At 48.8% G+C, this 10630-nt stretch overlaps 1 protein-coding gene across 1 annotated transcript in view; it reads left to right on the top strand.

The window, feature by feature from the left end:
* Positions 1-5361: 5361 nt before the first annotated feature.
* Positions 5362-10630, top strand: part of LOC105570399 (protein groucho-1-like) — a 29677-nt gene continuing 24408 nt past the window's right edge. The window contains exon 1 of the mRNA XM_012027564.1: positions 5362-5782. Coding sequence (XP_011882954.1) covers positions 5717-5782 — 66 coding nt within the window. The 5' untranslated portion in view covers positions 5362-5716. The remainder of the gene's footprint in view (positions 5783-10630) is intronic.

Raw genomic sequence — 10630 nt, 5'->3', positions numbered from 1 at the left:
CTCTCTCCCCTCTCTCTCTCTCTCTCTCTCTCTCTCTCTCTCTCTCTCTCCCCCCCCCCCCCTCTTCCCCTTTCGCGAAATGCGCGAAAATGCTTGCGGAACCTTTTTTTCGCGGACGCACGCACACACCCCCGCTCGCGAATGTCGATGGTATACTGCGCGCGTAATCACGCGCGGGGAGACGGCTCCGCGGCGGAGTTTTCCGAGGGCTTTTTTGCAGTCGCGGAGCTCTGCCTGTCGTCGAGTCGACGAAGCATGGGAGAAGGGGAGAGGGCTCGAGAGCTCTTTTTCCGCGTCGCACCTACACGGCGCATAACTCCATTTCTTCTCCTCGCGCTCTTTCCCCTCTTTCTTTTCTCCCCTCGCCCCGTCGCTCCCCTATACGTTTTTCCGCGCGCGCTCGCGTAGGCGCGGATACGTCCGTCGTTTTCGCGATATCCCCGCCCGGATCGCGACTCGCGTCATTTTCGGCGCTCGATTCGAGAAACCGACTGTACTTCCGATTCGAGGAATAGAGCGGAAGGAACTCGCGGGAGATTTTCGCGCGTGGGTTTGGAGAACGACAGGCACGGATTTCGAGCGTGACGGGACAGGAGAAGGCTCGATCGATCGCCGAAAGCTCGTCCGTGCGGTCGAAGGAAAGAAAGATTCTGGGAACGCGCGGCAGCGTCGCCGGAGAGCGAACGAATCGGAATTCGTCGTCGTCGTCGTCGTCGTCGTCATCGTCGTCGTCGTCGGGCCGTCGCTTCGCACGCACGCGCACGCGTCCGGCGTCCTGTACCCCGCGCCGGTTTACGCTCGAGCCAATTGGCGGCCGTTGCAACCGCTCGGAATAATGCCAATTATCACGTTTTTCGACGAGTCAACCGTTCGCCGCGTTTTCAAATGCGAGTGGACGGTGTCCGGTTCGCCGGCGAACCGGCGCGGTGCGACGAACGATATCTTTCGGCTCGAAATGAATTTCCAGAGCGAATCGTCCGTCGAAAGAGAGAGAGAGAGAGAGAGAGATTTAGCTTTTTCAGCTACTTCTAATACATTAAAATACATTTGTTGCAACGTATTCTTTTAACGCTCTTTTAAATGACTCAATCTTTTCACACTACCTTATTTCGGTAGATAACACATTGTACATTTTCACTCCTTCGTAAAACAAACTCTTTTGCGTACTTGAGAATTTACGAAATTCAATTACAATATCTCCTGCCTGTCTAGTTTGTCTTAGTCCTCCACTACCTCTACTACCTCTAGTTTACTTCTTAAATGCTCTGGCGACATATCTTTTAAAATTTTTTTAAATAAGAGAGAGAGAGAGAGAGAGAGAGAGAGAGAGAGAGAGAGAGAGAGAGAGAGAACGCATCATCGTTGGGGTTGAAATCGAACGCTTCGACACTTTTATTCGCGATCGCGTCGTAAAATACGCTTGACTTTGTTTGCACTCGCCATCGCGTGGACAAATGGTTCGAGAGGAAGATTCGACTCTTCTTTGATTCACCCACGACGCGGGGCTGCCTTCTTTTATTGTGCCGATAAAAAAAGCGGACTCGCCATGAGTTTTGCGAGAGCCTCGGGAGCTAGGGGTCAATTCTGTATCTTACGATACAGTGAAAGTGCTATAAGGGTCTGAGCAGAATGGCTGTTTCGTATTCTTAAGTCACACGACAGTTATTTGCGCGTTACTTTAAGACAAAGATTTAAAATATGAAACATTGTATCAGGAGTACAAGACAGCCATACCGTTCAGGCCCGAAGGGCGCTATCCAGACGAACTTGCATAGCGCATAAACATAGAGAGAAGTCCCCTATCATGTATAAGGAATGTGATTGGACTATAAGTGCATGGCTTAAGGAAATAAACCAATCAATTTCTTTATGCTTATGCGTCTGTGCAAGTTTGTCTGGACAGACCCTAAAAGTGAGCTCTGTCTCTTCCTAAGGGGACGGTTAGAAAGTAAAAAAAAAATAATAGTAAATTTCACTACATTTCTATCATTCACCTTACAAATCACATGGTAAACAAACGTGAAGTGGTTCGGAATGTCCTCGCTAGAGGGACGCGCGGTATAAGACTTTCTCGTACGAAGAAAATCGCATAGGGTGCTTATAAATACGGATAAGTTTATACACTCGTATAAGATTACTTATCTTTTCTTTGAAAGATGCTTTCTTGTACTAATCTTTATGACTGCAAAGTGTTGTAACGAACGAACGTAGTGAACGCAATGTACATATAATCAAAAGCGGGGAATATCATCACGTCCAATATAAATACGATTATTACTATTGCGTGTAGTTATTCGTAATTTTCCTTGTGGCCGTTATTGCAATATTTATAGCACACCTTACTAAATGAAAAGCTCGTTTTGATTCACGACAACCGTATCGTAAATTGCACGGACCAATATTGTGTCTATGAGAACTGTAATACATTGTTAGGTCGACCATAACCAACGTAGTTGGAAGAAATATAAAAATGTGGCTGGCTCCTAAAATGACTATAAATTATAGTGAGATTGTGGTAACCGCAACCATTTTTTCCTATCAGTGTAATGAGTTAACTTCCCAACCCCGTGTAAGATACAGAGTTAGACACCCCGAATGCCTACCGACGCGCGATCGAAAAGTATCCACACGCAATCCCGGTAATTGTTGTACGAAAGCTCGAGATCGAGGAGTGTCCGATGAAAAAAAAAGAGAGAGAGCGAGAGCGAGAATCGATAAGCTCGATAAACGCCTCTTGCATTTACAAAAATAATCCCGCTAAGTAAAAGATCGAACGTGCCCCGAGCGCGTATCGAGAACGGCGTCGCTCGATCGGCGAAGGGTTACAGAAAATATTATGTTTTGTATATCGCGCGCGCGATAACGCTAACGATAAAGCCCGGCGAGCGGGTTTCTTTTTCTCCTCTCGCCGGCCGAGAGATCCGAGAATGCGTCCCCGGGAATAAACGAGGCTCGAGCATTATCGCGCCACTCAGTTGCGCCGCGCGGTTATCTCGCGAGTCGTAACATTCTTAGTCCGCCCGTCCGTCCGTCCGTCCGAGCGAAATGTCGATAAGACGCGAGAGATAATGAGGCATCGGTGTTTTCTGCCGAGCGCGCTCCATTTCGACAGCGCGACCCCGATAATAGCGTATCCCGTATACACGTACACCTATCTCGAGCGATAATGGCACCCTAAATATATACAAATATGTACAATGATAACCGGAGCAAAGAGCCTCGCGGTCGACAGAAGTCGTGAAAAAGGGCGGGGAGCAAACAAATTACATACACTTGCGACGTATCGCTTTAGAAAGTTAACAGAGTATCGACGACCACGGTTTCAACAGAGTTCGCCTGATAGAGGGCGGAGTCGCGCCTTAAATCCGCATCTCCCGGTTTCATTGTGGACACAACGTTGTCTTCAGCTTCATTCGACACCCTCTTAGTTAATTATGACGGTTCCTCGTAGCGTCTCTATTTAGGCACGTGACCGCTCTGTTCGTTTAACCTGATGACGCACTGCGATTTTCACGCCTTTTCAGTTCGGTCGGTCCCGAAAAAATTGACCATCCGATTCTTTCAAAGATGCCCGTTTCTTACGGAGCCCCCCTGCGGATTTCCGTGCTTTTTGCTGCTCCTTTTCACCGGTGTCTCTTGTAGAAACTTCCGGAGCTCACCATTTATGCCTCATCTGTCTAAACCCGGGTCTGAATTCTTCACGCTGATTTCTACACAGAGAGAAAAAAAATAGTCATTTTTGGACCCAACCATATTTTAATAATTCTTCCAATAACGTTTTTTTTTTACAATATTTTACAATACAATTATTGTATATTACTAAATTAAAAGCTCGTTTTGGTTTATGACAACCATATTATAAGTTGCATGGACCAATATTGTGGTTATGAACTATAACATTGTTAGGTCAACCATAACTTACGTTGGAGGAATTATAAAAAATATGGTTGGGTCCAAAAATGACTATTTTTTCTCTCCGTGCTGATTTCTAGGATCATTTCGGAAAGCCCCCGGCTCAGCGGGTGTCTAATATAACATGGACGCTGCAAAGTCAGGCATTTACGTGCAAAGTACAATAGTCTACAAGGTATACGGTGCAAAAGTATGTTTAACGTGTTGGAGAAAGAGCGACCTGTCATCGAATATGTCACACTTCGCCATAAATATCGGTTCCTTTCGGTTTCGTAATTTGGTTCGGCATCCTGACCTTACGCCGAAAAGAATAAGCTTTGGGCGCATTGCGACCGTGAACTAGGTAATGTTGCTTCTCGTTAAACTGTCTAACAGCTCAATATAAATAACGTTTCTGCATTAGTCTCGCATATCTGTTGTGTCACTCTACAGTTAAGCTAACGGCACACGATGCTACTTTTCTCACTGGACGCGGAGTTTTCGATCAGGGGGCCGATTCTGTATCTTATACGATACAGTGAAAATGCTGAAGGCGAGCGGCTTCGTCTCTTTCGAAGGGGACGGTTAGAAAGAGACAAAGCCGCTCGCTCTTCGCATTTTCACTATGGTGTAAGATGCAGAATTGACCCCGTAGTGACTAAGGCCCGGTTTCAGCGAAGGGCGAATTAATGAGTCAAGTTGGTGAAACTGGGCCTCAACTTACCAAGAGGTCGGAAAGACCGGCCCTTGACCCTGACATTTACCGCTGATCACGTGATAAACACTGCAGTTTTTGTCCCGTCGACGTAGGGACTCACAATTTTTCAATGTAATCTCTAATGCCCCCTTCAAATTATTTGAGAAGAAATTCCTCCTCATAGCTGCTCGACCACGATCCCCACGCGTCTCGGCCGCGTCGATAAATCGTCATTTGGATTCTTATGTCTTCATTGATTAACCCCGGCCGTGTTTTTCTCCGTCTCGGTCGATCGCGAATTATCGCCGGGACTTCGAAATCTCGTCGAAAAGCATTCGCGATGCCCCTGCCGACCCGCGGGTCCCGCGGGACGTCTCTCGTTCGCAACCGTGAAGAATTCAATTGACTCGGCGAATCCACGCGCGGAAGAAAAGTCGAGCGAGCGCGCGAGGAAACATCCTGTTGTGCATATTCGCGTCCAAGTGAATTCCACGAAATTCCGCTCCCGAGAGCCAACGAGGGAGGAGAAAGAAGACGAGATCGCGACGATAAAAAATTCGGGGCTCGCTCCCTAGAAAAAAAAAAAAGAGGGAAGAAAAAGATCTCGGGAGACGAAGAATATTCGTCTCTCGTCGGAGTGGAAGCGTCTTCTGCGGCGGAGCACGTGGAGGGCGCACCCGGGCGACACCTGGCGCCCGGAAGGTGGCGGGCCGAACGTTTCCTCGGCGCGGCGAGGTGACGTCGCGCCGCGGGCGGCCCGTCCGTTCAGTTGACACACGCGCGCCGTCGAGTGCGCGTCGATTCGTGGTAGCCGTCCGAGGCCGTCGTGCGCGTCTCTCGTTCCCCTCTCGGAGGCTCTTCTCCATACTCCGCGGCCGCTACGTGCAGAAACGGCCCGTACCCATGCGCGACCCGCGCGCGCTCCACGTGTAGTCCGCGTACGTTCGCGCGCGAGTGAATCTTGCTCAGCCCCCGTCGTCCCGCGGCCCGGACTCTTCGTTCACGCGCGCTCCGCGGCTGTGATGTGCGTCGCCGGGAGACACGCTCTTCACGAGGCGCGGTAGTGACGTGTGCCGTGTAAGGAAGAAAGAGAGAGAGATATATATATACCACTTTTGGACCCCAGCTATGTATCCCGCCGCGTCCATGAACGCGGCCGCGGCGGCGGCCGTCGCGGCTGCGGCCCGACATCCGGTACGTACGACGTCTTCTCTTACTTCTACTTGTCTCGGGGACGGGGCGGTGAGACGCCGCCGGCGAGTTCGGCTCTCGCCGTCGTACGGCGAGCGTGATGACCGGGGCTCAGGGATAATCGGTCGCGCGATTCTTCTCCCGCCGCCTTTCGGGAGCGGGAACGCGCGCGCGGTTCGTCGTCTCTCGGAGATCGCTCGCATTCGGTTGCGCGATGAACGTTTCCGGCTTACCGGCGGAGTCCACCGGGCGGCACCTTAAAGGTTTTCCATTTAACGTTTAACCGAGTCGAGCGCACGGAGGCAATTTTTTTAACTTCGATTGCGGTTTCGGTCATCCTCTTAGGCCTATAGCAGAGAACGATCCGTAAACGCTTAAGACTGTCTCGGTCGTAGACGTAGGGCAAGGCAGAGAGAAACGTAAGTCGTATACAGCCTTTGGCTGATGGCAGAGAACTATCCGTAAGCGCTTAAGACTGACGTAGTCGTAGACTTAAGGTAAGGCGGAGAAAAACGTAACGGCTTACGTTTTTCTCCGCCTTACCTTGAGTCTACGACTACGTCAGTCTTAAGCGTTTACGGATAGTTCTCTGCCATCAGCCTTTCACGACTTACGTCTCTCTCTGCCTTGCCCTACGTCTACGACTGAGACAGTCAGCGTTTACGGATTGTTCTCTGCCGTCAGCCTCACGCGCGTTTCTAACTGTGCGGCTTAACGTCGATTTCGGACGTCAAATTGCTTCCTACCTTCTTCCAATTCGTAAAACTGGAGACCGATATAAAGTAAGTTGAGCCGAGATTAAAGCTGAGAACTGCGCTGGCATTGGAAAAAGACAAAGCGTGGATTATAAGCTGACAGCGAATTCGATTGCTCGCGCTAGTGCGCGCCGAGGCTTGTTTACGGTCGATATATTTAAGGATCGTCTTGAATATCTCTCTGGAAATGTATTTCGTAATGCATTCACGAGAATTCGTGATATACTTCGTAGCCAGTAAAACGATCTGTATACAACATCCGTACGGAACACTTTTTGTCCAAACACTCTTTGAACGTGTACTTACGACAAAGTTAAATATAAAAATTGACTCCGAACAGGCCTCGGTGTAATCCGGCGATTACGATATACGCGATAGCGAGATAACGGGGCGGCGGGCGACGATCGGCTCGAAGGGAAATCGACTCCAAGTTGTACCCCGGAGGAGACGCGATTAGCGAAAGAGACGCTCCATCGCGATAAGATAAAAAGTCTCGTATTTCGCGTAATTTGCGTTATCTAAGTGCGCGCAAACTGAACGGGGAATAAAGTCCGTACGCAAACGCCATAAAGATATTTACGCGGCGGGAAGCGGCGAGAGACGGGAAGCACAACCTTGCCGGCGAGTGGCCGAGCCGAGGCTCGTGCACGTTTATTTCCGAAAATTCAGACTTTCTCCATTTTTTTTAATGGACTTTCACGGCGGCCTTTCTTCCGTTTGTTGTCCCATTAGGCACGCGTTGCTAGTGTTCGACCGTTCTCTCGGTGGGGGGGGGGGGAACCTCTAAATTTACTCTTGGACGTCGGGCGTATTCTAAAAAAATACCGGGTAGCGTGAAATTCTTCGAAATTTCAGGCCCGAATGGTACAATTGTGCCAACTGACGAAGGTCGTCGATGATCGCCGGCTCTTATCACGTGCTTTCCGACCTGATATATCGCCTCTCTCTCTCTTTCTTTTTCCCTCTCGCACATTTCTTTACGCTCTCCATTTTATCGTTTCCGACGCGCACCGCTCCGGCCTCCTGAGCTTGTAGGGGCAGCGCTCAATTATAAAGACAGATCAATCTACTTGTATCCATCCGCAGTGATCAATCGCGTAGAAAATTACGTCCTTTTTCCTCCCCCTTCCTCTCTCTTTCTCTCTCCCCGTTGCATCTGACGTGTCTACGAGCCGCGTTATTTCGAGTTAATCGATCGATATCTATCCGCCGCGCGGTTATTACCAGATACACATCGCTCGTACCTACGAATCGTATTATTTCTCCGCCGCTGTCAACGTCACTCCCGCGAGCTAACGAGATAATTAAAAAGTAGCGGCGGCGAGCCAACGTTTTCCGAGCCGACGGCAGCGGGGCTTAGACCAATAAATTCTTTCCGGCAATTATTTATTTTTCTGCCGATTCCCTCCGCTGCTCCCCCCCCCCCCCCTTTCCTGCCCCTCGACTAATGCTCGATAGTCCCGCGCCCTCGTCACGCACGCACGCACGCACGCACAGGTGCCCGCGCTAAATATCTGGACGCACCCGTGTATAAATACGCGCCGGATGAAATTGACCTACGTTATATGGTGGGAGGAGGACGCGGAAGGAGGAGCAGGAGGGCGAAACGCGCGCGGACAGAGCCGAGCGACGACGGAAAAATATTTGGCCGCCGAGCAAATTTTCATTCGACTGTAAACACCCGGCGAGCCGAAGCGGAAAAGCTCGTACGCGAACGACGAAAATAAATCTATATATCGCGGCGCGGCGGGGCGGGAGGGCGCAGGAGGGCCGCCGGAGCCGCCCCCGCCTGGTATCCGCAATTGCGTCATATCTATAGCCTGCCGTCGCGCACACGGCGGCCTCCGATGATTACCACCGCGCCCGCCTGGAAAAGCGAGGCGGCGAAAAAAAAAAACCCCGGAGAGTCAACCGGAAAAGTGGGGAAACTGGACACGCGGGGGAGAGGAAAAAAAAGCGCGATCAGCGCGAACGGACTCGCGCTCGACGACCCGCGATCGCCGAAAATTGTCTTGGGGGCGCGGTGGTGCCAGAAATGAGACGCGGCCCCGTCGGACGCGAGATCGAGGGGCCCGTTTATAGCGCGACGCTGATTGGCGTAAGTCATCTGTTTTACCGACACGTTCGAACATAGTTTTTGCGCTCGTAAATCTTTTTTTTATTAGCTTTTATGCGCAAAATAAAACCAGGATAAGTTGCGTACCGCATAGCACGACAGTTTCATACTTGAAACACTCAGGTCAGAAGTCTAATGAAAAAGATATTGGTATTTGAAATTTTCCATTTTTTAATCGTGACCAATTTGAAATTGGCTTTATAAAATCACAAAATTCTTCCACACGATTATAGTACGCATAAAAACAAGGCGGGGGGTTCACGACTTTATATAAAGAACGAAGAGAAATTAAAAATATCGCTTTATAAGTAATCGTGGTTACGTTAGGTGACAGCTTCACGTGCTGATATTGTGGTGTACAGATTTGCGGCATTACTGGGCATTTTGTGGGCATTAGTTTGGACATTAGGCCTTGCTGGGGCATAATAAAGATAAAATAAATTAAAATAAGGTAAAACAAGTAAATAAGGTAAGATAACATAATAAGACAAGGTGATGCCCACTGGGCATTAGTGTAGAAGATTTTGATCAGCGGTTTCCCCCTCGCTTTTAACTATTATTCTGTTAAAATATCCAGGTAATGAATAATGAATTAGTTAATTATTTTTGTATAGTAAATGCAATCGCGATAATAGTAAATTTAACTACATTTCTATCGTCCACCTCACTAATCACACAGTAAACAAAAGTGCAGTGATTCGGAATGTCCTCGCTAGAGGGACGCGCGGTACAAGACTTTCTCGTAAGAAGAAAACCGCATAGGGTATTATAAATAGGGACAAGTTTGTACATTCGTATAAGATTACTTATCTTTTTCTGATAGGTGCTTTCTTGTACTATTCTTTATGAGTGCAAAGTGATGTAACGAACGAACGTAGTGGACGCAATGTACATATAATAAAAAGCGGAGAATATCACATCCAATATAAACACGATTATTACTATTGCGTGTAGTTATTCGTAATTTTCCTTGCGGTTGTTATTGCAGTATTTATAGTACACCTTACCAAATAAAAAGCTCGTTTTGGTTCCTGACAACCGTATCGTAAATTGCACGGACAACATTGTGTCTATAAGAACTATAATACATTGTTAGGTCAACCATAACCAACGTAGTTGGAAGAAATAAAAAAATGTGGCTGGCTCCTAAAATGACCATAAATTATAGTGAGATCGTGGTAACTGCAACCATTTTTTTTTCTGTCAGTGTACGTCGCTTGACTTTAAACTTAGGTCAACTCCTTCGCTTCGTCCCGACTATCCTCTTGGAAAGGGACGAGGAATGAGTCGAAGCTGAAGTTAAAGTTAAGCGACGTCGGAAGCACCGGGCCTTAATTTTGTATCTCCCCGCTGTCAGCGGCGCGAGGCGACCTTCTCCGCGGGGAAAGTGGGACGATCGGTTAATTTAACCGAGAGCACTTGCACCTTTTTACGTTATAAATACAAAGGTAGGCGAAACATTTCGTCCACCGGTTTTCCCCGCGCTTGCGCGTCATTTTTAGCCGCGCTTATACCTACTTTCGCGAACGTACGGTGGAACGATCTCATTAGCGTGCCACCAGCGACGACACGGACCGATCTCCCGTTGTAATTATTTGCCGGCGCGACGAGAAGAGACGGGGACAAAATTGAAATCGAGACGAGACAGAGGAGGAGAGGGGGGGAAAGGGAGGAGGAGAGATACCACCAAACGATATCGCGCGCGCACCACGAAATTTGCGGGCCGCAGGCTCGCCCGCTCGCGCGCGCTTCCGCAGAACCGCAATATGCATTGGTAATTACACCGCGATGAATTACACCGTGGAATGAGCGAAGCGTGTTACGTGCAATTGGCGCGAGCATTATAAATCTCGTCACGTGCAAACAGTTGGCCACCTCGTCTTCTCTGTCTCTCTCTTCCGTTCCTCCCCCCCCCTCTCTTTCTCTCTCGTCTCTTTTTCATTGAATTCATATGCGTTGAGAATCTCAGATGAAAATTGT

The sequence above is a fragment of the Vollenhovia emeryi genome, unplaced genomic scaffold (assembly GCF_000949405.1).
Source record: "Vollenhovia emeryi isolate VEMERY1.0 unplaced genomic scaffold, V.emery_V1.0 DF939120.1, whole genome shotgun sequence".
Classification (NCBI taxonomy): Eukaryota; Metazoa; Arthropoda; class Insecta; order Hymenoptera; family Formicidae; genus Vollenhovia; species Vollenhovia emeryi.
Note: the sequence above shows the minus strand (reverse complement) of the source record. Positions and strands in the feature narration are given on the sequence as shown.